We start from the raw sequence: 27,705 nt of genomic DNA, 5'->3' as shown, positions 1-27,705 counted from the left end.
CTGGAGATTTACGACTGAAATTTATGAGCAGCAGAGAACATCTGGGATATTATTTATTTTATTCACATTAGAGTGATGTCACAAAATACAGATAGTTTTTTAAAATGAAATACTGACATTGTTTTAATATCATAATGTTGTGTAAATATTCCAGCTTCTCTTCAATGTTTGTTTTCATTCTCTGTCCGTCAGAAAACGTGTTGGTTTCATCAAGACGCCATAAAACTGAAAAATTATACATGTGTAATTGTTCTTTGTCTACAGTTTGTTTACAGATTCTCCTCCTTGCAGCTTCAGAAAAGCCTCGGTACTTTAGTTTGACGTAAGACGTATAAAAAGACGTAAGAGACGTAAGAAGCCGTAAACAGACAGAGAGGGAGGCTGGAATGTGGAGAAAAGGCGTGTTAGTGTCTCGTATCTGCAGAGAGTTTCTGATTTTCTCTCTTTGTTGCTGCTCGGGACGCTTTACCAACCCAACATGTGTCTATTTGACGTCCTGGGAATGAGACTCAACAATCAACTGTCTTTGTGGTGCGTTCAGGAACAGCTGGGACAAATCCTACTGATTCTACCTTTAACTTTAATAGTCTTTGAATTCTATTAATATGACGTGAGCTTCAGTTAGCTTTGAGCACAAATGTCCTTCAGAGGGAGACTTTTTACTCTGATACTCTGAGTCCATGTCAGAGCCTGAACTCTGTTACTGTACTGGAGGAAAGACTGTGTGGACTGTTGTCACCTCTGAATGATTTTGCCTGAGAGCAGGATATAAACATCTGTGTTTGTTGAACAGGTGGTCTGATGAAACCATCTGGGGAGTTAAAACGAACAGGTGTGAGCAGTTAATACACACACGTGACTTTGTGGTGAGAACATGAAAGTGTTGTTGCATGAGGCCCAACGTGTTGTGATCATCTTCACATTAACCAAACAGACATTATTGTATCATAATACTGTGTGTGCTGATTGTACCTGAACTGTTCGGACTCAGTCATCATGATTAAATCGGGCTTTAAATCACATGTTGGTTTCCTGATCACAGACCGGTCCTGGACAAGTTCAGCTTGTTGGACCTCTCAGCGTCGCTGCTGATCCTTTAGCAGAGCTCCTCCTCCGGCCACAGGTCACTTCCTGTGTGTGTCTATTGTGCCCAAAGTAAAGTACCTCAAACGCCTCGCTGCTGCTGTGAAGTACGAAATGATGTCACAAAACCGATGAGACACATAAAAACTATCACTGTACAAATACATTTCATATTTTACAGTTTTCCTTCTGCTGGAGCCTCTGAAGGCTGGTGAGGATGCGAGTGGACGCATCGGTTACTGGATTCCTCTGAATAAACACATGGCGAACACCATGGCGAAGAGCTGCAGAGACAACGAGACAATGAGCAGAGAGACGGTTTTAAACAGACAGACGGGACGACAGGACGGAGTTTAATCAGGCTGGATGAAACTTTCTATTAATGTCAAAAACACAAAAAGATCAAAACCAGGAAGACTTGAATCTTTAATAACGTCACAAATATCAAATTATATTTTAAAGAAGGTTCAGTAATTTCTTCAAACAGCTGCTGACTGTCGTTTGTATGAAACAAACCGGAGGAAATAATTACTGGGGACTATTTTCGGTGGCGGACTGATCTGGTGCTCAGGTGAGTGTCTGCAGCAGCAGCATGTGACTGTTTCACTAAAACTCTTTATGTCATCTTAAAAACTAAAAACTAACCCGTCAGGTGACACACAGCCGTCACTAGAAGGTATCTTAGATGTACTGTTATTCTGTTTAATTAATCCCAGAAAACTTGTTTTAGTCATATAAACTAATATTCATCACTGTCATCAATATGTGAACAAACAACAAGCAGTAAAATATTCATCATTTAAATACAGTGAGAAATCAGAGTACGCACTTCGATTGTCAGCACGACGATGGCCAGAGCTCCTGCTGTGTAAATGTACGTCTCAAAGTAGCTGACCATCGCGGAGTAACAGCCCTGCAGGAAGAAAACACACAAGTGAGGAAATGGTTGATGGTTGGCTGCAGCGGAAAATCAACAGCAGTGTCCATTTTTCACAGAATATTTTTAGTTTGAATTTAGATGTGCATGAAAATATGAGACAAATCAGGACAGAAATAATATTTAAATCAGTTAAGAAGCGATAAAAGGCTTCAGAGAAGTTACACAGAAGATGTGTCTTTAATTAAAATCATTAATACAACAAATAACTGAATCGTAACTGCCTGAGAAACACTGACTTAATGGATTTTATATATTTAAATGATATACAGTTAGTATACAGACAGTTTCAGAGACATGAAAGCTAAAAAACATTGTGCTCACACTGTTTGTCTGGAGGTCTGTTTGTGTCAGAGCCTTCGATGAGGAAGTTAAATTAAAATGCTGCTCAGACACGAACACATCAGTGATTATAATAAAATACGTCCAGGACTTTCAGTAGAAACTGTGTCTACGTTTCTTAAACTCGAGTCGGTGAGTTAGTGAGAGGATGGTGTTTCCTGTAACGACCTTGTTGTGTCTGAAGGCCACGCTGCCGCTCACACACTGCTCCACGCTGCCAGCTCCAAGGTAACTGTTCCTCTGGCAACAGGCCTCAGGGACCATCTTACTGGGGCTGAGGAGCCTGAAGAGACTCTCCTCGAAGTCCTCGGGGCCGCTGACGCCACAGCAGTCGAACTGTACACAGAAACACGGCGGGAGGAAGAGCAGCATGAGGGACTGGGACGCTGATGGAGTGGAATTAATGGAGCGGTGATTGTAAAAATCGATGGCTCACCGTGGTCATGATGGCGTTCCAGGTGGATGTAAAGACGTCGGTGTTGTTCTGACCTTGGTAGTGACGCTTGAGCTCCCGGCTGAAATACTCTCTGGTTAACTGGACCGAGACAGAAAACACCTCGGGTCAGGACGTCACCTTCTGACCGGGTGACGATGATAAACACAGTTTGAAGAATCCAGACTCACGTGTTCCCTGAAGAGGAACGCCAGGATGGCAGCAGCCAGTTCAGCCAGGAAGATGAAGAGGATGAGCATGAAGAACTGAAGAACAACAAGAAGAGAAGAAACAGTCTGAACGCTTCAGACACACTTCACACAATATAAAACATATCATTATCAGATTATCCTGCCTGTTAAATACTGACAGTAATCATCTGTTAGTGGTTGTGCAGATATACGTCATTACATCCACGTCCTGCAGAGGGCACTGCTGTATCGTTAGACTCTGCTCTTATGTAACTTACAACAGGGATGTAATGGAGGACGAACAGAAACTAACTCACTTCATTCTTGTTACAGTTTCACCACTTTTGACCTCTTAATTAACACATTTAATCAAATTAAACAGGAAGAATCTGACACATGAAGAGTCTAAATCACAGTCCATGCTGTTACTGATCTTTTCTAACAGATAATTTTTATAATAAATATATGATGTGTGTGTGTGTGTTTGTCTTCTTGCTCTGTGCTTTTTCTTAAAATGCTTTGATTATGATTTCAGTTTGGAGTCTCGACACACGAGCGGTGAGCTGAGGGAGATCAAACACATAAACAAATGCATAATTAACACACATTGACGTTCGCGGCTTCACTACAGACTCATCGTGCTCTCGCTCTGTGGAGCTGATGAGTCGATCAATACTGAAGCACAACAAACGTCAGCAGCACCAAAACATTTCATGATGTTAGAACTTCTCTTTTTTTAACCATGAAGCAGCGAATCCCTCTCATCAGCAGTGACTCACAAAGAGCAGGAGGCATTTGTTCTCCCTGATGGCGCCGCAGCAGCCCAGGAAGCCCAGCAGGAACAGCATGCCGCCCATGGCCAGGATGACGTAGACCCCGGTGAACAGGAGGGGGTTCGCCGCCACGATCTCCCTGAAGCCCATCGGGTCCAGCAGCACCCAGATGCCCACACCTAGCAGGAAGGAGCCGCCCAGCTGGGAGAGGACGGGTGAATTATTCAGTCAGAGTGACATCATCAGCTGTTTGCTGTGGTGGGTTCAGATCCTGCAACCAGCTGACGAGATACTGACGGAGAACATGCACGAGTACCTTCATCATCAGCGTGTGGAGACAGAATATCTTCATAATGTTACTGTGACTGAACCAGGTGTGACTGTGGAGACGAACCAACACTGTTCTGTTGATTCTGATTTGGATCAGGTCCAGTTTGAATGAAGTGAGTTTCACTTTGAGTTAACGAGGCGATTAAACTCCTCTTAGTTCAGTCAGAGAGAGAAACTTGATTCAGACGGTGTTTGGTTGTATTTTTCTGTATTCGTCAGGAAAATAGGTGTCAAAATATTAAATTTCTTGACATTCTGTGAGTTAATTTTGTTGTTTAAGTACTGAAGCGGCTGCTTTTACGTCTCTCAGCTGAAACTACATCAGACCATCACTTCTCATGGTACAAAGTGGTGTCAGGACCTGCTGCGATAACGAAGCAGATAACGACTGAATTTGACTTTGTTTTGGGAGAACTGTTCCTTTAATGATCATCCTGTGTTTGTCTTATCCAAATTTTCTTTAACAACAGCTGAGGGTGTGTGTGTGTGTGTGTGTGTGTGTGTGTGTGTGTGTGTGGGCGAGAGTGGGCAAGCTGTGTGTATCTGTGTGTTTATGTGTGTGTGTTTGTTGTGTGAAGCTGCTTTTGTTTTTGTTCTTATATCATTCTGTTGTGTGTATGACGCTGCGTCTCCAGGGTGTATCGCCTCAACACATGCGGATCAAAGACACTTTGGTACATTATGATCTGAAGTTTAACTGACATAAAACTGTATTGAAACACATCAAAGTCGCTCTGAAGGTTTCTGATGTTAAACAACAGAAGAAGACAACGGTGAACTCACAAAGATGAAGAAGTTGAAGATGAACATGAGGTACTTCATACAGCTGAGGCAGTCTCCCTCCATGGCTGAGCCTCGAGCTGAAACCTCGCCCTGCCCCTGGAAACACACACACACACACACACACACACACACACACACACACACACACACAGTCAATTATTGATTCATCAACTGACAGAAAATCGTCTACTTTTTTGATAATTGCTAAATTTTTGGTGAAACTTTTCCAGGAAAAAACATCAACATTACAATACAGAACACATGACAATGTGTGTACATATGTACATATGACTGTACAATCACACACACACTTTCTACAGTCTAATAATACGAGTGTTTACTGTACAATAAGATCCACCTGCGTCATTTTACTACAAATTAAAAGCACAGAAATATATTTTGTATATTATATATATATATATATATATAAAAATATACAAAATATATATATACATAATATACAAAATATATATATATACAAAATATATATATATACAATATATATATATACAATATATATATATATATATATATATATATATATATATATATATATATATATATATATATATATATATATATATATTTATATATATATATATATATATTTATATATATATTATTATTCAACAATTCATGAACTATCTGTATGTGATACCATCATTACCACCATTATTCAATAAATCCAGGAAACAATCAGCAGATTAACTGATAATTCAAATAACCATTAAATGCAGCTCTACTGTGATCCAAAACCGAAATGTCTGTTGTTTACACAAAGAGGACGAATAAGAAATACACGTTACATCACGACTGTATTCAGCGTCCATGTGAGCGAACACAAGCAGCAGGACAGAAACGCAGGATGACACATCGGCAGTCACAGTTTTTGTCAGTCGTGGGGACGTGACACTGACAGCCTGTCCCTGTGGGATCGTTTGACACATGGACGGACGTCGGCTGGTGCTGATGAGGACATGTCGATGTAAGAGGGGCCATCGGTGGAAGTGTGAAGAGGACCAACTGTGCACTTACGGTCCCTGATGGTGTTTACCAGTTAAAACCAACATACAGCCACCTGTCACATGTGAGGAGACGGCCGGCACTTCAGTTTCATAACCGCAGATCTGATCAACAGAGCGACCACGAAGAGGAGGTTCACTTATTGGACCAAATTAAGCTTTTGAAATGATGTTTAAGATCATTTAGATTCAATTAAAAACTCTGTTTCGCTCTTATTTACATTCTTCTTCATCATTTATTCAAGGAACAAAACATTCAAATATGCACAATAAGCACATAAAACAAAACATGTCTTCTTCTCTCCAATCCCAAACGTGCACAAACTACAAGGTTTGAAAATAACTGCATCACACACCTCAGAAAATTAAGATTATCGTACCCGAGGGAGCGATGCACCTCTGCAGGACTGAGGAGATAACAACAAAGAGTCACCCAAATCCACAATATCACAGACTGGACCTGAGAACCCGTCACATTATCAGATAATCTGGGCTGAACTTCGCCTGAGGTTCCAAACACTAGTGCAGCAGCAAGAGAGCGTAACAGAGAGACTCAGATATCCAACATCTCTTCAGACACTTTCACTGCCAGAGACATCGATGTTTCTCTCCATAACTGCCGCAGCGACGCAGCTGGACGTGGCTGTATGTTAATATTCACAATGTCAAAATGTTGCATGTTTATGTCTGTTGTTAAAGTAATAAACACAACGGCACGTGATTCTGAAATGATTCATTTTCCCTCCAAGTATAACTACTTCTAATTAATAACAGAAAATGACAGACTATGAATGCGAGTGCACCATGATGTAAAAAAGAATGAAATGTGACACCTAAATTTTGGTTGTCAGGATTAAAATGAGGACTGGAAGCAAACTCCCGTCCTGATTCTCTCTCTCACAGCCGACGAGCAGTTAACACCAGTAATTCCTGCTTATTTACCTTCTCGCTCTTTGTCCAACTTTGCTGGGCGCTCGGCTGTGTTAATCTGTATTTACGGCTAATTTGACCGCTCTATGTGAGGCTTTTAGTTTAATGACGTAAAACGCCGGTTGCTCTGCTTTCACTGCAATTAAACCCTGCCAGTGCACTCTGGGTAATTGCTGCCTCTTTGGGCGAGGTCAGGGTTAATAAAATAAGGGTCCGTACGGTGCGCTGGGAATTTGCACACGCACTCAGCATTATTAGCACATCTTTGTCAATCACTCATGTCAGCACAATTACAATTACGCCGGTAGACGTGTGATTATGAAATGAACAAAAGGAAGACGGCGAGAAAAGAAAACAAACAAGAAAACACGACGAGCTGTCAGAAAAGACAACACGAGCATTGTGATGATGTCAGACGAGATTACAGACACGCCGCCATGTGACAAAGAGCGAAGGCAGAAACAGACGTCTTGATTAAACCAACAGGGGGCATAAATTAAAGTAATCATGATGTAATCAATCATAATTAGATTAATATAATTATAATTACATTTGAAACCAAAAACAGCTGTTGAATGCTGTTAAAATGTAAACCAGCTGCAGGTTTAATGACTCCGGCTTCTGCTTTTAAACACGAGCCTGCTGCAGTCTGACAGCCTCGTCACTGAGAACATATATGAAGTGGAAAGCTGTAATTTTCCTCTCAGACATCTCCTGGAAACGGCTGAAGCCACTGTTATTAAAGTCTTCACCACGCTGAGCCGCGTGCTCTTAAAAAGGTTTTTTTTTTTTTTTTTTTTCCAAAAAGGCCCCAGACTGATGCAAATCATCTGCACGAAAACGTGTTCAGTCTTTTTCTTTTCTAATGAAACACCAAGAAATAAATGGCCAAATATTTCGAAACTAGAATTTAAGACATTTCAAGAGCTAATAAAGTTCTTCCTCTATAGGATGAACACACAGGTGGTACATTAATTAATTTCACTGTGTGAAGCTGATGGGGGTCTGCAACGATTATTTTCATTATTGATTTGTGCTCCAATCACGTCTTCAAATTGCTTCTTTTGTGAAGCCAACAGTCCAAAACACAAAGACTCTTCTCTTACTGTCAGACAGGACAAAGACAAATGATCAATAGTTACCTATACTGACCAATATGAAATATAGAGCATACATATTCTGCTATAATAGAATCTTAAATGTGAGGATTAGTTGTTTTTTATTTTTAACGTAATCTCACTGGAGTCTTCATGAACCAACTCCTTCTATAAGCAGCTGATGGAAACGAATTGAACATATTTTCATATTTTCTTTTGTTGATTTTATGAAAACTGAGCGACATTCTGGACGTCTGAATGGAAACCTGACGTGAGTGCGACACATTCGGTTTGTTTTGGAGCTGAACTGAACTGATTTGCTTTCTTTCATCGTTTGGAGGATCTGACCGAGCAGCTGCTCAGTAACAGGTGGGAAACATTCATCAGCCCCTTTTCTCCAGGAGACAGGTGAATCTACTGCAGTGACTCGTACCGCTGTCGGACTCTCCGTCCTTCTCCACATCAGACCCGGCTGTTGATTTTCATCAACATCCTCCTGATTCTGTGTTTACGTCTCTCGTCCTTGTCTGAAGAAAACCAGCTCTCTTCGTGATCACAACACTTCTTTCACTGTTGCTGATCTCAAATTGCTCAAATTGTTTTGTAATCACAAGCATCACTGTGTTTCTGTCTCTGTAATCACAACAGCTTGTTGCACTTGGCCGCCTGTCTTCTTTGCAATCATAATTTCTCTTCTCAGAAAATAATACGAAAGCTGGTTTCATGCAAAACAACTTTTTTGTTCTCACCGACACGCCTTTCATCCCGTGTTCCTCTGAGCTGTATCGAATCAAATGTGTATGAATCGTCTGATTACTGCTGATGGGAAACAAGCTGCATGCTTTTTGCCCTGAATCACCTGCTAACTGCACCTTTAGTTCAGGTGGATGTGCTGCAAATGTTTTAAAAAAAAAAAAAATGTCTGTAACGCAACAGTGAAAGATTCAAGATCAAATGTTTTATGGTGCATTAGTGAAAAAGGTTTTTCTGTTACAAAACTGGTCCTCGTCTTTCTGTACTTCCAGTTTCAAGTGTGTAAAACACACAAAGACACACACACACACACACACACACACACAGAGTGGTGCTCAGGTCCCATTTAGCAGCTGTGGCTCTTTTCAAAAATAGGTCTGGGGGCAGCTGGGTAATTTCACGCAGCCACGCAGAGAATGGCCACAGATAATTCCCTCTCTGCTCTGCGGTCATGGAGAATCGCTCCGGTTGGATTCAATAATCCTGCAGCCGTTTCCTGTGGGCCGACACTGGAGATCCTTCAGGTGTTCGGTTTGATCAACTCGCTCTGCGTCTGATAATTCAGGATTAAATGTACGTATGTATCAGCACCTGGTCTGTGTTTCTCTGTCAGCGTGTAATCAAACTGCTAAAGCTTTATCAGAATACATAAATACACAACACTGACAGGATGACAGTTCTGTTGTCCTCAGTGAGCTTTAAACCTGCATTCATTTACTGTTGCTACCTTATCAACATTAGTAACATTCACTTGTAGCCGTGTTTGAGTCCAACAGACTCCTTTAAGCTCTGGTTTTGGTCTCCACCCACTCCTGAGACAAATATCTTTGTCTTAACTTATTAAATGCTCCGCTTCATTCAGCAGCTCGTCTCTAACTGTGTCTGTCTCAGGTGTAATGCTGGACAGGTAGCATGCTGAGGGGTTTTTAGAACTGTTTTGATAAAAATAGCTGCTGGCTGCTGCTGAAAAGAGCGATGAGTGAGTCAAAACAGCGCGGATGTGGGAAGAGGTGAGCAACCTGTCCAAAAATATAACATCTATTAAACTGCATGATCCGTATAAACTAAAGGATGGAAACTGATGCTCTTGAAATACTTTAAACAGCCTGTGAGTGTCTCAGTTTGCACCTTTAAAACATGATACTTTATTCAAAGTGTTTCTGCAGCTTGTTCCTCTCTGTCACCTACTGATCGACAGGATACGGAGGAAATAACATAATAACATAAGTAATTCTCGATCAGAGTCCCTGATTACTCAACTCAAACACACACACACTGCACATTAAAACCCAAAATGAAAAGATTCACTGAGCTGCTCCTTTAAAAATCCGTATAAAGAGATTCATTCTGCTGATGTAATATATTTCACTTGAGTTTTACAGAGAGTGAGTCTTAACAGTAGTGTTGTGGGTGGAGGTGGAGATAATTCTCTGTGGGTTCATCGCTACAAATGACCTCATTCACAGCACCCATTTAGTCCAGCGTTGAGATAAAAAATATTGATCGGCGGAGCTCAAAGAAAGTAACAACACAAAGTAAATTTTGTTCTTCAGCTTCCGATGAGCTGCCGTGTTCGCCGACGTCACTCTCATCGCGCTTCATGGCTGCAAAGTGTGTTACAAGCAACTTTATGCTGTTTTTCTGTAAAGTTACTGACAAATAATTGTAGTCACGAGTTGCTTTCAGGTTTGTTTCTCAACTGTCGTCGGGTCGTTGGTCTCGCTTCCTCGTCTCCAGTAACTTCTGTCTAAAGAGCAAAGATGCTGAACAAGCCACGCTGCTGGATCCATCTGTCCCATTGATTATTTTATCTGTTTCTTATTTTTCTTCATCAGTTGGTTTTGTTCGTTTCTTAGTTAAAAAGAAAAATGTAAAATGACAATGTCTGGTATTTCAGTCTCTTTCTCAGGCTTGTTTCCATAAACAGTGGCTTGTTTTGTCGTCTGTTGATTAAAAATTTATATTAATTTTCACTGTTTTCTGTTTTCTATTATCTGGTTTTCTTATGAAGACCAAAAACAACCTGAAATCAGACGATAATGTCTCAGAGTTCCTGCAGCGTGATTACTCAAACTGATTGATGAGACTGCACATTAAGATTAAGTGAACTGTTCCTTTAAATATCCATAGAAAGAGATTCATTTTGCTGATGTAATATATTTCACTTCAGTTTTGCATTCACGGTGACACTCATTGCACACGGCACCTTTATTATCATTTATAATAGAACCGGCAGCCCACAGAGCTGAGGACTGCACCGTCAGCACGCTGCAGCAGTGAAACAGGATCCCAGTGTGAATCCTGCCGGCTTCCCACAGCCACTGTGTGTAACTGTTTCTGCAGCGATTACCCAGCAGTGACAGGACGCTCCAGTCCAATAAATCACAGAGTCAGGGAGTCTGGAGGAAGTGCAGCGTGTACAGAAGCATGTTTCCTCCTCGGTGCCGGAGAGGCAGCGGACCTGATTGCCTTCATCCATCAGAGCGGTGAGCGGGGACAGCGGGATAAACCCCGAGGATTTAATGTTTCTGCATCAGTAATGAGAGGACAATGTACACAGCCGGCGCGGGAGAAGACGCATATCGATGTTGGTAAATCTCAGGAACGTTGGTGTCGATGCTGCTTCTCTGTTTGGATTCTGGTATCCTGAACACAATCACACACGCGACTGTGTGCAAATACTTTGCCACCATGAACTGCGAGGCAATAACTGTGAATAAATACACATAAATAAATACTACAACGTGTCCTGACTGAATGCAAACGTCTAATGCAAAACAATGTTGGACGCTCGCTGTCCAAACTGATTCTGTTTAATATGAATTCTGCTTCTTCCACACCGTGACTATCAGCTGTGAGCTACAGATCATAAAGTAAAAGACGGAAGAAGTTTGTCACGATCACTTTTTCTTCAACATTTGTACTTTTTAAAAAGAACTCCTCTGGATATTACATGCCGAGTACTCAGATTACTTTTTTGTTGTACCAAGTAAAGTAATGTGCTCGTTCTGCAATGAGGTAATCAAATATTTAGTTTGTTTTTCATGACCGTAATCCGTCACTGGACTGAAGCTGCTGCCGTCCAGTGCGCCAGTGATGTTTTTCAGTCTTAGAAGTCTCTGTCTGGAGATTTGATGATCGACTGTTAGCTAATAATAAAGCTTAATAAACGAAGCCTTTGGTTTTATTCCTGGCTGACGGCACTGAATCTTATCTTCTTTTCAGTCTGCTGGAGAGTTTCTTGAACGAACAAACTGAACGAACAATTGTGACTTTATATTATTTAGTTCTGAAGAAGCTGAATGAAGATGAGACACACTGCTGAAATGTGGGGGAGAAGAGACATCTTGGACAAAGCGAAGCTCAGGAGGGTTTTTTTTTCTTTCAAAAGAGGTAATTATTAGCTCTCCATACTCTGAAAGCTACCTATGAAACCAGTCACATGGACAGCTTCTCCCTTTGAGTGTCTGCCATCACGCCTCATAACCAGATACAGAAGCAGGCAGGGGAGACATCAAATTATCTTCTTTCACACACTTTGCCTTTGGAAGGACCCTGAGATGCATACCAAATAAAACCAGGTGGATGAAGAATACATAAAGACTGGAGCGTCCCTGAGGGTGGAGGTGGTGTAAGCCTCTTCAGAAAGTCCACACTGACTCAGGGTTCTGCTCTGAATACTAAACAGAGAGCAGAAGAGGGGAGGGAGGAGTGAAGCTCTCCAGGGGTCATCTGCTATTTCACTTTAATTATCCAAAGTATCAACGACTTCAGTGAGGCTCTCCCACCAGTGTGGGTCAATACAGTCTCACTTTTAATATGAGCTGTAATGTGGAAGCTGCTGCAGTGGAAGAAATTTATAACACTAAATGTTTGAGACCTGAAGAGAAAAAACACCAACAAATCTCAGTCCACAAGTCCAACGTACACAGAAAACTGATCCTCTGGAAACTTCAGTCCAGGGTGAAGACACTCAAACGTTTACAGTGTTTTTGGCTGCTGACACATTAAATCATGTCACTGAAATTTTGTTTAAGAGCCCGACCGATAAATCAGCCAGTCGATATTATCAGCCAATAATCGTCCAGTCACAGTGTATGATCAGTATTTATTATTTGTTGTCTGATAGGATAACTTTTTTGAGATAAAAAGACGGTAATCTTCTAGTCATTGATCTTCATTACATCATCATCGTCAGTCTCAAAGATCCTGTATCGCTCAGATTCTACTTGGTTTCATCCACAACCTTAAAACAAACCTACGCTCTCTTTATCTGTTTTATTTTGTCTGTTAAAATCACGTCTGAGCTTCACCGACCACTGAACTCTCTCATGACCGTCCTCTGTTCTGTTGAGCGCTGATGTTTAGGGATGAGGAATTATGTCAAAGATGCCATGAATGTTAATATTGGATAAACAAGATCAGATATTTTTTCTCATAAACATAAAGATAAATTAACACACACACTGTTGAGACAGAATCTGTTTCAAGGCTGGATTTGTAGTTCTGGTTTCACTTCAGCTCTCTCTTCATCCACATATGAGACAATATCTTTTTTCAGGATCATGTGACATCACACTTGCAGAGTGTTGCATCATGGGTAGTTTGAAGGTTTAAAGTTGCTCGTCTGGAGAGATTCTTCTGAGTGAATCAGCGTGAGCAATGTTCTGTTGGTTCATCTTCATCCTGCAGCTCTCATGACTCTTGTGGATAAGATCTTCCAGTAAAAGTTATTTTCTCTCAGACAAACAGCATCTCAGGCGACCCGACAGTTCTGGTTCTGGTCTGAGAGTTCAGGGTCACCTTATAAATCGGGGTCGTCTCACGTTACATCACTGGTTTGGTTCAGTTTTGACCTCATTTCAGAGCCAGAAGCTGTCTGACCCGTTTAAACAGTCGAGGCCCAGTATCGACGTCTAACCTCCCTCACAGTATTGATCGCTGGTTGTTAAATTAAGGTCATTTTCACTGGGAGTTACACAAGCCTCTTATTTCTGTTCTAAAATCTGCAGAAACCAATTTTTAAAATGCTGTGAAGATAAGATAAGATAAGACAAGAATTGATTGATTGATTGATTGATTGATTGATCGATTGATTCCACACTGGGGAAATTCACTTGCTCCAGCAGCTGTGATGTGATTAAATGTGAGTAAAAGAAAACTTGATGGTAGTTTTGGTAAAATAAAGAACCTTTTTGACAAGTTGAGACATTTTTTTCCTCACAGTTGAACTGAGGTGAAAGTGATGTAATGCTGTCTGCTGCTGACTCAGCATTTGTGAACATGTTGTACCTAAAAATAGAGTTTGAAATTCGGCGAGTTTAATTATTTAACGCTTTCTTAAAATACTGCATGACTCTCTGTTGTCAAATGTGTCATGTTTTAGTCAGAACTCAAGGTTCTGCTGTTACAAAGGACAGCTTTAAAGGACAATGCCACTTTAATTTATTTATCTATTCTTTATTTCAATAATTAGAAGTCCAGGCGGCCTCGACACTGTGATCTGCTACAGGTTCGTTCCACATTTGAGACGTTCTCTTTTTCTCAGAAATACGAACATCTATAAACAAATAAAGCATCATTTGAAGTGGAAAATGTGAAGTTAAACACTACAACACTTTGATGTGTGTGTGCTCAGTATGTGGGCACGACCGCATGTGTCCGTGTCACCAGGTGGTTTAATCGATGCAGGACACACAGCGAGAAGATAAAACAACAGATACTTTCAGACAGTCAGTCAGAGGAAACCTGCATTCATTAACATTTGCATGAAACTCGATGGACTAACATGTTTCTACTGAAGTCATGAAGCTCCTGAACATCAAAGACGTCTGACAGAGTAAATAAGTTAGTTTTAATTGGACTTAATGTGATCAGGCCTTCAGTCTGACCTCTGTGGTTCACATCCGTTACTGTCTGTCTGCTCTGAACAGTCTGAATTCAATCAGTCGGACGATGTAAACCAGACATCCAAACACGAGCAGCGTTTTGGTTGACATGTTCAGTAACAGATGGATGTGCTCGTAGCCCAGTTCCAGACCTCTCCATCACTGCCCACAGCTCAGATGGATCTTTGTTGAGCTCACTGACGACTATTTGTGGCAGCGATCGACCAAACAGAGCTGATTAATTCAACTGCATTACAAGCGATCTGTCAGTGCCTACTATGGTATTTTTCTTATTGTGATTCTTGGAGCATCTTCAACTGATTCATAACCCTGAAATCTCTATAACTGACGCTAAAAGGTTATTATAAATGTATTCAATAATGTCAATAATTTAGAATATATATAAATCTATCACACAAATCATATCGACCATATTTTGGTTTCCGAGATATGAACATTTTCTTTTCAGCCAACAAGGACGCCGAACGGCCGACTGCAGCTTCACTCATCCAGCTGGATATTTTTAATCTGGAGACATTTTCAGCTATTTGTGTGCCGACAAAAAACACCTATTTCACATGGGAAGTCAGAAGATCTTCATCCCTGATCGTGGCAACTGAAACACATATTTTAAGCCAAACCAGATGTTTTTCTAACCCTAACCAAGTGGTTTTTGTGCCGAAACTTAAGCAGAGCGTCAGCACAGCGCTGTGATAAGAGAGAAATATAAAATTCAGCAACATAAAGAAAAGTTTTAACTTATCTGCAAAAAATGTCCTTGGCCTACATTTATCCTGGTTATAGGGCTTAAAATACAGACATTATCTTCCTACATAAATAGAAAGCTGTCTTGTTACATCGAAAATAATGACCACTGCAGACAACGTGCAGAAGAAATCACAAGGCTAATATCTGGGAAACAGGAAATCCCAAAAATGAAGACTTTTCCTTTCAGGGTTTAGAAGTTCATGTTGCTTTATTAATGTCAAGAATGGTCTGCCAAATTTAAACCTAGTTTGTCCCTCTCAATAACAGGGAACACACTCTCGGGTAGAAGTAAAAAGAACTAAGAAACGTGTGATGAAAATGGGCCAAAACAAAAGGAAAGATGGAAGGACAGGACTGTGAAACAACAGGAAGCATCATACCATATGTACCTGTTTAATGGTTCCTGGCTTTAAGTGTCGGAAGGAGAACGGGAGTCTTGAGCCTTTGACCTCGTACTGCTTTACATCAGCTGCAGAGAACAGAACAGAGACGAGTTCAGTTGTACAATATTCACACACTCGTCAAGAAATCACCTGTTACAGGTGCAGCAGAAAGGTTCAAACACTGCTCACATTAAGGCTCGTTTGTCTTGGACTCTATTACCATATATCAAATCATGTGAGACATTTTGTTTCTGGTTATGGCACAAAAGTGTGTTCGTCATTGTGCAACCAAATTAGGAAAAGGCATCATCTTCCCCGGTCACTATTTCCAGGTAACAGTGGAACTACTGGAAGAACTGTGGTAACTACACGGTGAAGTCCGCTGGTGAAGAGGAAGAAAAGAAAGTGAGGTGAAACATCGGTGAACGTACAGGTGTCCACTGGCTAATGTTGCTAATGTTGTCTTTGCAACAGCAATACCAGAGTTAAACACTGGGCGGCAGGAATGTTTCAAATTACTATATATTTTAACTTAAAAAAAACAACAACAACAATGTGATGTACAAACTAATGTGATTCTTCAACAAAGTGCATTAAATACTTTGATGGAAACATTTGTTTGAACATGTTAGCATGCTGAATTTAGCATTTAGCACAAAGCTATGACTGCACAACTCACTAGTGTAGCAGAAGAATCTCAGATGGGTTGAATTTCAGATTATTATCCTTTTCCATCACAATCAAATGAAAGACAACACTAACTAACACTAACGAACGATTCCTGCTTGTAAACCATTAGTGCCCATCAATAATCAATGCTATGATGTGAACAGTATCTGGTTCTTAGGCCTCATTAAACACAGTTAAACCTGGACGTCTCAAACGATTTAACACATTTCTTCAGCCATAATTCAAAAGTTTAGACAACAGCACAGATGAGTTCACACTGTGTCCCGGGCCTTATAGAGGATGTAATGTACAGCTGTTTCTATAGCAACAAGCCCTTGCGAGCAGGAATGAGGTCGTGATTGATGATCAGCGGTACCTACAGCCGATGTTAAAGCGCAGGAAAATCCCTTCAGTAACGAGAGAGATTCATCATGTTAATGCCGAGGGTTTTTGTTCTACATGATTCACAGCTCATGATTCATGTTTTTGTGTTTGTTTTCAATACGTGATTCAAAACTGCGGATCAATCTGTCACGGCGGTGCAGACTTGTGAGCAGTAAACAAACGTGAAGAGAGTCGTGACAGAACAGAGCAGCGTGAAAAGCTCCTAACGTGCCGTCGCACAGACAAAACTGCACCAAGATTAAAAGTGGACAAACCAATCCGTCTGTGCTCAGGGGCTCTTTTGTTTGCACGTCGCTGTCAACAAAGCTTTTGTTTAATATTCAGCATGACTACTGTCCCATGTGGGCCACCGTACATTGATCTGTGAGCGCTGGCGACCAGGAGATTGTTTCCAGCTCATTCTGGCTGAGAAAACTGAACCAGTTTGGATCAGAGAACAGCCGAACGCAGCTTTAGTTTCACTTTGTTTTGATGGAGCTGTTATGTGATTTAGGCCACTGATCTGTATCAGTGTTGATGTCTGTTTTTTAAAAACATCTCCAGTCAGTTTCAATCAAGAGAAGTGAGAAGAGTTTAACATTTTAAATCTCAGGACTGTGTGTTTGAGCCTGATCAGATTTTGGTTTACAGCCTGACAATCAACCATCTCTCATCACATATTAATTTTTATCGCTACATCCTGATTGGTGCACAGATACGGATGACGTCACCTTTCAGAGGAGCGGTGAGAAAAACACAAAGGCAGAAATCTCTCGTGTGAAATATCCACAAGTATTTGAAGGTGTGGCTGAAACTTGTGTTTTCTGATGAAGTCTCCAGATACTTCAGTAGTTTATGGGAACGCTGAAGCTCCAGAAATATTTTGTGGACTACAAAACGTCACCTGACTTTCCATCAACATGAGGGTGAGTAGATAATTACAGAGTTTTCATTATTTAATGGACTGTTCCTTTAAAATCCTGTGACAGGATGTTTGCATCAGAGCTAATTCAGCCTTTTTTCACTGCATATGTTTTAACATATTGGTAATGCTGACATATTAAATGGAGCATTAAGAAATTACAGCACAGAAATGCCAAAGATTTATTTGAATTAATTTGAAAAACAGCATCTCCATCATGTTGTTTGTCATGCAGCGAGCAGCAACGACTGAATTTCTCCACTTAAAGCAAAAGTCATGCTGGAGTAAAACTAAAGACATCATGTTAAAATAATACTTTGATAACAGAGACAGTCACCCACACACATAGTAGAGTCAAAGTTCTGTATCTGATGTTAAATATAATTAAGTAAGTAAATTAAACATATATTCACGTCTGTAGTTACTATTCACCATGGGTTGACTGATTATTGGCCTGGCTGATTATCAGGCTCCAAATTTAGCATTCAATTTCTCATCATTGGAATCTGAGGTTGTTTTTTTGTTGTTTTTTTGTGATTGTTGATAAAATATATGGCAGCATGTAATCAGCAAAGTAACTAGTAACTTGAATTAAATGTAGCGGAATACAAAATACAATCTTTGTCTCTAAAAGGAAGCGGAGGAGTGGAAGTATAAAGCAAACGGAAACGGAAATATTAAAGTAAAGTACGCATGTTCGAGGGAATTATGATAGTGGTCATGTGCAATGGTTCTCATTTATCTGAACTGATTATTATTCTGTACACAGTTTTTATTTTCATTTTAATTGTCATAACCCCCATCGTATTTGCAGGTAATTCTCACTGACTCTTTGAAGCCCTGAATCTTTGATAATTATTTCAGGTCTATCTGGTCTTTGCGCAGGACTTGGTGTCGTGATCCTGCGTTCAGCTACAGGTCGCTGCTGGCAGCCGTGGCGATGATGCTGCCTGTCAGACAGAAGGCACATGACTCATGGATGTGGAGGACCTTCCAAATCTGTTGACAGCAGCGCTGCCCACACAGCAAGGAGCCCTTCTCCAGCTTCTTATTCGCTCCAAAAAAACTAAACCACATTCATGTGCAGATGAGGTGAGACGGTGACTAATCCTGCACCAACTGAACATTTTGGGAGACCTGAATAAACTGTTTAATAATCAGTTTGAGCTGCGGATTCAAGCTGAACTCTAAGACACCATGGTGAAGTTCAAAGGAGACGACTGCTCGTGCCTTTTGCATGTGAGCATCGGCGGAGTCGCAGCTGACATCGCTCCAGTTGATGCTGCAGTAAGAGCGAGAGGGAGACATCTTGAAGAAGGGCCGACGCCAAAAACCCAGCTGCTATTAAACTCCATCAAAGCTGCACCTGAGAATGAAAACCTGACGACCACCAACTGGGAGCCAGGAGAGCACACGTTCAAAAGCTGGTCTCAAACTAAAAGATGTTATCTGATTGCTTTAAAACCTGAAGAATAGCTCTCCCCCTGATAGAAGTGTGATGAAAAGAGAATTATCCCCAATTGCTGCCAACGCCTCAGCCTCTCGTTGCCATCTGAGAGCACTGAGCTGTCAGCCGGCGAGGACAAACTAAACTTTAAAAGATGAAAGTAAAAATGTCGAGCACAGAGGTAGGCACGTAATCCTCCAGAGACCCAATTACACCCAAAACCCTGAGAGGTGGATGCAGAGGTGGAGAGCAGGGAGCCCACTCTCTGCAGAGGAGGAGAGGAGGACAGCTGCTGCTGCTTCTCATCATCCTGATGATCTATTAACTGCTATTTATTGAGGGAAATCAATACACCAGGTGTGACTAAAAGCTACCTTCCATGCAGATGACCCACACAGCAGGACCACACAGGCAGCAGATTCCTCCCGCTGTAATTGCCCCGAAGTGTAAAAGAAACGTCATTACAGCCGAGGACATCTGGTTCAGGTTTGGGAGAATAAACTGGAGCGCGTGGAGAAAAATTCTGTCTGCCGGTTCCTCTCAGAATCTGTTCTGAATTACCGTCTCCCACGTGTTGAGTGTTTGTACGAGCGGCCCGGTGCCAAACCCTCTCGTGATTTAGCCACCGTGTTACAGCTGCACCACTTCTCCTGTATTTAATAAACCACAGCGACAGGGCTGCCAAAGCATTCGGCCGTGGCAGAGAGCGCTAAAAGCTACCGAGCTGAACGCAAAGTCGGATAACATGGTTAGACTGCAAGTTCTCAACTGAAAAAGTCAGAATCACATCTGACACTTCCAGTCACACAATATTAAAAAATTACTCCACAAGCTACGACAACTTTGTCCTTGTCGACTCAAACCTTGACTAAAGTAAACCTGTGTGTGGACTAAAGTCACTGTTAGTCCAAAATGTGTGTTGCGTGATTCACAACTAACCCAACTCGTGCAGACGTTTGGGTCTGAGACGCACCACAAACCACAAGTCAGACCAGCAGCAGCCATTAACTCCATCCTCAAATAAAACAGCCAGATGAAGTTGAGCTGCTTTGATGCTCGTCGCTGCGTCTTCATGAGTTCAGCCATGTCGGTAACACGTCCAGACTGAAATCTCTCAACAGCTGCAGGACGGATTAAAGCCTCATCGATATAAACTGGTTTGATGACTTTTTAGATTTAAAAGATAATAACACACACATAGTTGGGATAATTAGATAATTGGGAAATCATTGCAAAAAGCACATTGCTTAGTGACGATTGTAGCTCAGCAGGTCGGCTAGTGATCAGAACGTCGCTGGTTCAAATCCCAGCTCCGGGCTGAGCTGAGTGTCCTTGAGCAAGATACTGAACCCCAAATTGCTCCTGATGTGCGGTTGACACCTTGCATGGCGGCCCCTGCCATCAGTGAGGGCCCTGCAATGAGCTGGTGACTTGTCCAGGGAGAACGCTGCCCTCGCCCAGAGACAGCTGGGACTGGAACCAGCAACAACCCCAGCAACAACCCCCACGACCCCATAAAAGGGATAAACAGACAATGGATGGATGGACGTCGCTTAGTGAACACTGTGGCTGGCCTACGATAATGTCCTCCCTGCACCACTGTATGTTGTTGCTATATCCATTTAGAGGTATTTGAGTTTAAAAAATTGTGTCATTCAATTTTGTTGTGTTTCTGAGGAGTAACTGTTTGAACCATCATGATATTATTTTATTGGTATATCACAAAGCCCTGGTAGAAATCTGAATTCATGATGGGCTTATAATAATTACCCAAAGAATGATGATTAACAACTGAAGTCACTTAATTCTCTGTCTGCTTTAACGAGCTGAACAATAACACATGCGATGACCCCTCAGTGATTTTTACAAATGATCATGCTGCTCGATTCACAATCAGGCTCAGAATGAAAATTCAAATCTTTTTCCTCTAACTTTACAAAACTTCAATGCAACATTGACGTTTCCTCACAGGTCCAATCAGCCCCCTCGGGTCTCCGAAGGCACTAATTAGTCTCTTGGTTGTTAGCTGTATAAAGTTTATGCTGTCCTGTCTCATTAACATTCAGCTCAACTCTGACGAGTATTTAAATCTGATATAAAGAGCTGTTTTTGTCTCTCTATTGATGCTCCTGCTTGTCCTGATTTTGAGTCTTTTCATTCTCACTTGTGTTCATTTCATCTGTTCGCTCAAAGGTAAAATCTCCTCTTTGTATTTATATTTAGTCAAGTCTTCCATTTTTAAACATGAAGCTGTGTGACGGTGGAAGGTGTTTTATCTTAAATATATCTCACACAGCTTCAGTTAAGACGTTCACAGTGAACGTTTTGTGTGTCTGACTAACACGTGACCTCACAATGAGTTCAGAGAAAAGAGGAGCTGATAAAGCTGCCGTGCTGTGACAGAGCAGAGTTCAGGGACGAGGTCGCCCTGTGGAGGTCTGACCATCTGCTTTTTAATTCAGTTTGACTGAATTTAATCTCGTTAAAACTAGAAACCTTTGAAAGAGCACCGGGGCATTAGCATGATGTGACCGCAGTGTGTTTGAGGAGAGTGTTAAAGGCTGCTAATTTAATCAACAAATAAAGGAAACGACCCTCTTCCTTCTTCCCTGGTGTCAGCTCGACTCAGTCATACATATTTCTTCATTAACTGACAGGAATCTGGGGGGGTCACCTTATAATCAAAGGGATGAATCTTTATTTTCATTATATTTTCTCTAGTTTTTGTCTTCACTGGATATTTTCACTTGTTCTGGCCAAACTTAACAAATCTGAGAAGGAGATTCTCACAACTCAGCTCTGCACTGAGGTCCTAATCTGTCATGCGACTTAGATTTGAGGACTCACAAACAAGAAACCAGTTCACAGAGTCAAATTTAAGGTAGTTTCAAGGCTTCTTCTGGACATAATCATGTAGGGCTGTAACTACTGATCGTCTATTTATAACCTGTAGATTTTTATTTAAGGAATCAACTGTTGAAAATGTCAGGAAATAATGAAAGATCCCCCAGAGCCCACAGTGAAATGTTCCAGTCTCTTGTTTTGTCCGATCAACAGTGAAAAGCTCCAAAATAAGGGCCTCCGAGGAGCTTCGGTACTTGTTAGTTCATGTTAACGTAAGCTAACTGTTGTTTTCTGTTAGCAGAGCGGAGAGACGAGGCATTTGAGAACATGCAGAAAGTCTCATCCTCTGGAGTGTTTCCAAAAATCCCAACAACAAATCAACAAATCATCCACAGGCTTGTACCGACAGCCAGCAGAGGCGGAGAAGCTCTCATTTACTGTTATTCTGCTCACATATGGTCCATAAAAAAGTGATTAACAGGTAAATGACTAAAACATATATAAACAGATTCTGTTAGACCTAAACTCTCCCTTTAATGTAGAGAATCTGTGACAGAGGGTTAAGATTTGTTTCACTCATCAAAGATGCATCTCTAACAATTTTAATAATTGAAAAATTAGTAGTTCACAGTCACACTGGGGCCGTGGTTGACATTTCATTGATAAATCAGTCAACCGATGAATTTAGTAAACAAGTGGTAGATAAACCTGTCAGAATAATAATAATCAATTTCAGCCCTAAAAGCACTAAAACTGACCAAAATGCTTCAGTTCCTTCTGCGTGCTACATTTTCACTTTGTTAAATAAAGGATAAACCAACACCACAATCTGAACTCAGATCCGGGGCTGATTCTGACAGCCTGATATTTTGTATTTTCCTCGAATGACACCACACGTCCTCCCTCAGTTCACCCCCGGGACGCTCTGTTGGCAGGATGGGAAGTAAAGTAACTGCCAGTCCTCGAGGATCGCCCCCCCCCGTGGCTCGTCAGTCCTTTTGTCAGGCCGCAGCGTCCACGCTGTGATCCACAAATAGACTAAGTGCCTCAGTGCTGCTCATGAAGGGAAGGGACAGATGGACCTGTGGTTCCCCTCGCCACAATGCCTGTGGACGGCCTCCAGAGACACGACCTGAACTTGCGGTGAGGACACAGAAAGCAACGACAGGCCGGGAAAAGGGCAGAATCAGGGAAGATCCCGAGCAAGATCCAAACAGCACTGGTCTGTAGATCTATCCCCAGATCGCTGATTACTGTTTTTTTGTTGTTAGCAGAGGGAGACGGGTCCACCGTCCAGGAATCAGAGCGCGGATGTTGTGTTTATGTGGCAGACGCCGCGACCATCAGGACACCAGCGCAGACATCCGTACGTGACTGCTTATCATGAACATTCAGAAGCTCATGATCAAAATCTGTTATAGCCACAGGAATATATGAAGAATTCAAGTTCTGTAGCCAAAAATCCATCAGTTGATTGTATATTTTATCATTTATTTAAAAAATATATCACAATACACAATATATGTATATTTCCATAAATTGAAATCTGCTCTAAGCACCTCGAATTAAAGCTCACACTGGCACTAAAATATCACAGATATTGATAATGTGAGACTATTGTACGGATGACTGTTAGTACTTTGATCGAATATAACTTTCCTCTTCAGCCCTCTGCTTACTTGAATCCAGATAAATGATTTCATTGTTGGGCTCATCTGGACTTGTTAAACTTGTTAAATGTTAAAAATTCTGATGAATAAACTTGATTTTGACGAGTGCTATCATGAAAAAGACTCCTTCACACGGTCCACTTTACATTCAACAACAACGTTTCGGTACTTCAACCTTCATCAGGTTATCTGACGAGACAATGAAGGAGGCTGTCTTAAGTAAGGTGTTGTCAAAAATATCGATATATCAACACATACAGATTCTGAATATTTTTGACAGTTTCATTAGCTTTGCCTCCTCCATACTTAAATTAACTGCAATGCTGTTGTTGGTGGGAATATCATTAGTTTCAATAACCAAAGTACTGGACAAACTAAAATTCTGACCTGATTATGATGCTTGATGAAAAGCTGAGGGATCAATGAAATTAACTGCTTCTCAGGGATGAATTCATTAATTCTATTCATTATTTCTGACATTTTACAGACTAAACGCTTCATTTCTAAAAGAATTACAGATTGAGCAATGATGAAAGTAATCATTAATTACAGCCCTGAGAAACTTTACGGCTAAATGGAGCCAGAAACAATGAGCCTCGTGGACAGAGAGGATTTTCCCTTTTACTGACATTCACCTCATTATGTGAACACAATGTAAAAGACATCTTTCTGCCACTGCTGGCTGGAACAAAGAGTCGTTCAGGTGGTACATATAATCCTATTCTGAACATTTTCGTCATGCAGATGGTGCGCGTCAATGTGCCAAACTGATTTATGCACAATGCAAAGAAAACTCTGGACAGTTAAGTCTCTGAGAGTCTCTTGATCACCGTCTGGCAGCCGAAGCTCCGGGAAGAAACACTGACTGGTGGAAAAGGTCAGCGTGAGTGTGTCGCACAGACTCATGAGGTGTGAAAGTAGCAGCAAACACCGGCCAACTGCTTGTTTGGCGACTCAACTGGACACCGCGCCAGTTGATCGACTCGCATTTAGGAGACTTTACTTTGCTCTATAAATACAGCCTGCTGGTGAGTCGTCGACAGAGGGGAAGATTTCTATCTTGCACACATACAGACGGAAAACATTTCACCTTAGAGTCACAAAATACACTAAAAAATCCTCCTTTACTGGCTCAATTCTCAGTCATCTGCCACCTCCTCACACACTGTCAATCAACTGACAACTATAAATCCTCTGTAATTAAAATGAATGTTCAACTATCTTGATGACTGAGTCACCATTTGAGTCACTTTTCATGCAAAAACACAACACATTTTCCTGTTCTGGCTTCTGTGACGTGAGGATCTGCTGCTTCTCTTTGTCTCCTGTGACAGAAAACTGACTTTATTTGGGTTTTTAACAGTTGGTCAGAAAAAAAACAAGCAATCTGAAAATGTTCCCTTCGGTTTTAGGAAACCTTGACAGGCACTTTTCATAATTTTCTGATATCTTAAAGACCAAACAACTAATTACTATTAATACCACAGCAAGAGCCTGAGCGATAAATCAATTGGCAGATATTAGCCTATAATCAATATATAAGTTTCATAGTGATAGACCGATTATTGGCTTTGACTGATTATTGGAGCAGCATAACAGTGATTTCTCTTTTAGATTGGTGATAAATTAAGCTAATTTAAAATGTGCCTCTCTTTGGCTCTGATGCAGCTTCCCCACACACTGTCCTGCCTACAACACCATCTGATTGGCTACTCGTCACAACTGACAGCCTATAAACACTGAATAATCTGAATCTGGTGCTAGTTCCTAAAGTTATCAAATAGATGCAGCGGAGATGAATTTAAAAATGGCAGGAAATGGAAATATTCAAGTAAAATACCTCAGAACAGTACCTGAAAAAATTTTACTTCATTGTACTTTATTTCATCACTGGTTATTTGAGATTTTGTAACAAAGAGTTTCATTTTTACTGCAAATGAATATCTGTTCACAATATGTACATCAATTAAAGGGTCACTACAGAAAATGTGTATATTGGCCAATACACTGATATCAAAATAACCATCTGCATCATCCCCAAAAACTGCATATCAGTCCACTCTAACCACAACTAATAACAAATATTTATCAAATATCAATGTTTAGACAAAATAGCAGACGGTTGATAATAACAATAACTGTGAGCTGCAGCAGACATAAACTCACATTTTGGATAAGGCTCATAAAGAAAACAGACAAAAATGTGTACAAAGGGGAGATTTACATGGTGATAATGTGATAATATTATATTTAAATATTGATTCTAAAGTAAATAAAACATACAAAACATTTTGAATGTCTGTATTCATGCACTGAATGACATCCAGCTGTGTTAAATACATAATATCATGAGATAATGTCATAAATGTTATAGTTTATAGGACTTAAAATATAATCTGATAACGTTAGATGAACATAAATCATTCACAGATAACAGGTTTCTTTTCGATACAGTCCATGAATATCGTTTTTATTAATAAATTAATGTTTTTAATCTTCAGACACAAAGGTTCAACTACTCTAAACTTCAGTCTGTATTTAACACAAGATGCTGCAGTTATTAATCATGAGCTCGAGTAATCTCTAACATCTTAATCAGACTTGTTCACGTTAAAAGTTTTATATTTCAGTGACAGTAAAACGGTATTTTACTATTTTCTGATGTTTTGAAGCAGAATGTCGCGGTGACAGATCAACACTGAACTGCGTGTGGACACTGTGAAGTTGACTAAAAGCAGCAGTTGTAGTTAAAACGTGAATTAAATCTTTAAATGAGTCGCTAACATCAATTAATAGAGTTGATAATGAAGCTAGCAGCAGCTCAGAGAGAGAAACAACCGGAGCTAACATCAGTTCTGTGTAACTCACCGCGGACTGAAGCTTCTTCTTCTTCTCTTCTTCTTCTTCTTCTTCTTCTTCTTCTTCTTCTTCTCTCTTTCTCTCTGTTTTGTGTTTCTGTTGTTCAGCTGGAGTCAAAACTCTCCGACAAACTCATAAATCCAACAACCTCTCGGGATGAACCGCCGCTGAGCTCCGACCCGCCGCAGCCTTCAGACTCCACCGCTGCTCTGACGGTTTCAAACCTCCAGCCTCGTTTAAACCGCCATCAAGCGCGACCGTTATCACGCACCGCTTCCGGTCTACGCTTTCAGAATAAAACTACTTCCGGGACTAACACCTCCGTTGACTCTTATAGCGAACTGTAATTTTGATGTATTTGTACTGGATGAATATTTTAAACACGTTGCTATTTTATCATTTACTACACTGTATTTCAGAGGCTAGTTTAGTTTTTTACACTATTTTTTTTTCTAACTTGTATTGTCATAATCTCGAGAACTTTCATGTAAATAAATAATAAATAATAAATAAATATAGATAAGTCACCATCAATTGTCGAATGAGATAACACAATGACACTTGTGGCCATGGCCCACTGATGAAAGCTCTTGTTATTGCTGTAATAAAGATAGTGTGCCTTACAGCAGCTCTCGCTCACTTTTGAGCCTTTTCCTCTTTCTTTTTATATATTTTTTTCTGTACTTTTTAAAACTGTTATTAAATACTTCATTTCAGAGCTCTATATACAAGTCTTTTAATAATATTGTTTATTTTTACTTTTTTTTTTTGTAATATTCTGTCCTGTGGCTGCTGTGCAAACAAACTTTTTTTGTTCGTGTAACAATAAAGAAACACTGATTCTGAATCTGAATACCAAAGATGCACACTGGATATCAGTGACGACGTTCCTGGAAAATAGCACCCAGCAGCGGTCAGTCAGCCAGAGAGAGCAGATGGTCTGTCCTGGTTACTGTTAACACTGATGGCGGTGGCTACCAGCACATCAGGAGCAGTTTGGGGTTCAGTATCTTGCCCAAGGACACTTCAACATGCAGACCAGGGGAACTGAACCAGCGACCTTCTGATAACAAGACACTGGCTCTACTCCTGAGATACATAAATGTTTGTATCCAGGAGTATTTCTGCACTCTGGTGTTTTATACTTTTACTTCAGTGAAACATCTGTGTACTTCTTCCACCACTGAAGAGGATCAA

At 40.7% G+C, this 27,705-nt stretch overlaps 1 protein-coding gene across 5 annotated transcripts; it reads right to left on the bottom strand.

Annotated features, from left to right (window-relative positions):
- Nucleotides 1–591: 591 nt before the first annotated feature.
- LOC119018433 (tetraspanin-18-like) lies at nt 592–26,766 on the bottom strand. Of its 5 annotated transcripts, none has more exons than XR_005074760.1 (10): nt 26,518–26,766; nt 15,711–15,799; nt 4,873–4,968; nt 3,766–3,960; nt 2,987–3,061; nt 2,799–2,897; nt 2,531–2,698; nt 1,913–1,996; nt 1,263–1,367; nt 592–1,180 (listed from the first exon to the last, which is right to left on the bottom strand). XR_005074760.1 is itself a non-coding variant. In XM_037096102.1 (9 exons), the coding sequence occupies exons 2-9, from the start codon at nt 15,711–15,713 to the stop codon at nt 1,320–1,322; spliced, it is 768 nt and encodes a 255-aa protein (XP_036951997.1). In that variant the 5' UTR covers nt 15,714–15,799; nt 26,518–26,765; the 3' UTR covers nt 592–1,319. The 5 variants fall into 5 exon arrangements, 2 of the variants coding, with proteins under 2 accessions (XP_036951997.1, XP_036951998.1); XR_005074758.1 differs by having other exon boundaries at nt 592–811; nt 973–1,367; nt 26,518–26,765; XR_005074759.1 differs by having other exon boundaries at nt 592–1,183; nt 26,518–26,765.
- Nucleotides 26,767–27,705: the final 939 nt, after the last annotated feature.

Source organism: Acanthopagrus latus, chromosome 4, assembly GCF_904848185.1.
Source record: "Acanthopagrus latus isolate v.2019 chromosome 4, fAcaLat1.1, whole genome shotgun sequence".
Taxonomy (NCBI): domain Eukaryota; kingdom Metazoa; phylum Chordata; class Actinopteri; order Spariformes; family Sparidae; genus Acanthopagrus; species Acanthopagrus latus.
This window is presented reverse-complemented; position numbering and strand designations above follow the sequence as displayed.

Excerpts from the sequence above, each read along its gene's own strand:
- LOC119018433 (XM_037096102.1), bottom strand. Across the intron at positions 3,062-3,765 it reads ACAAATGCCTCCTGCTCTTT|TTCTTCATGCTCATCCTCTT; the intron begins GTGAGTCACTGC and ends GTTGTTCTTCAG. Across the intron at positions 1,368-1,912 it reads TCGTCGTGCTGACAATCGAA|CTCTTCGCCATGGTGTTCGC; the intron begins GTGCGTACTCTG and ends TTGTCTCTGCAG.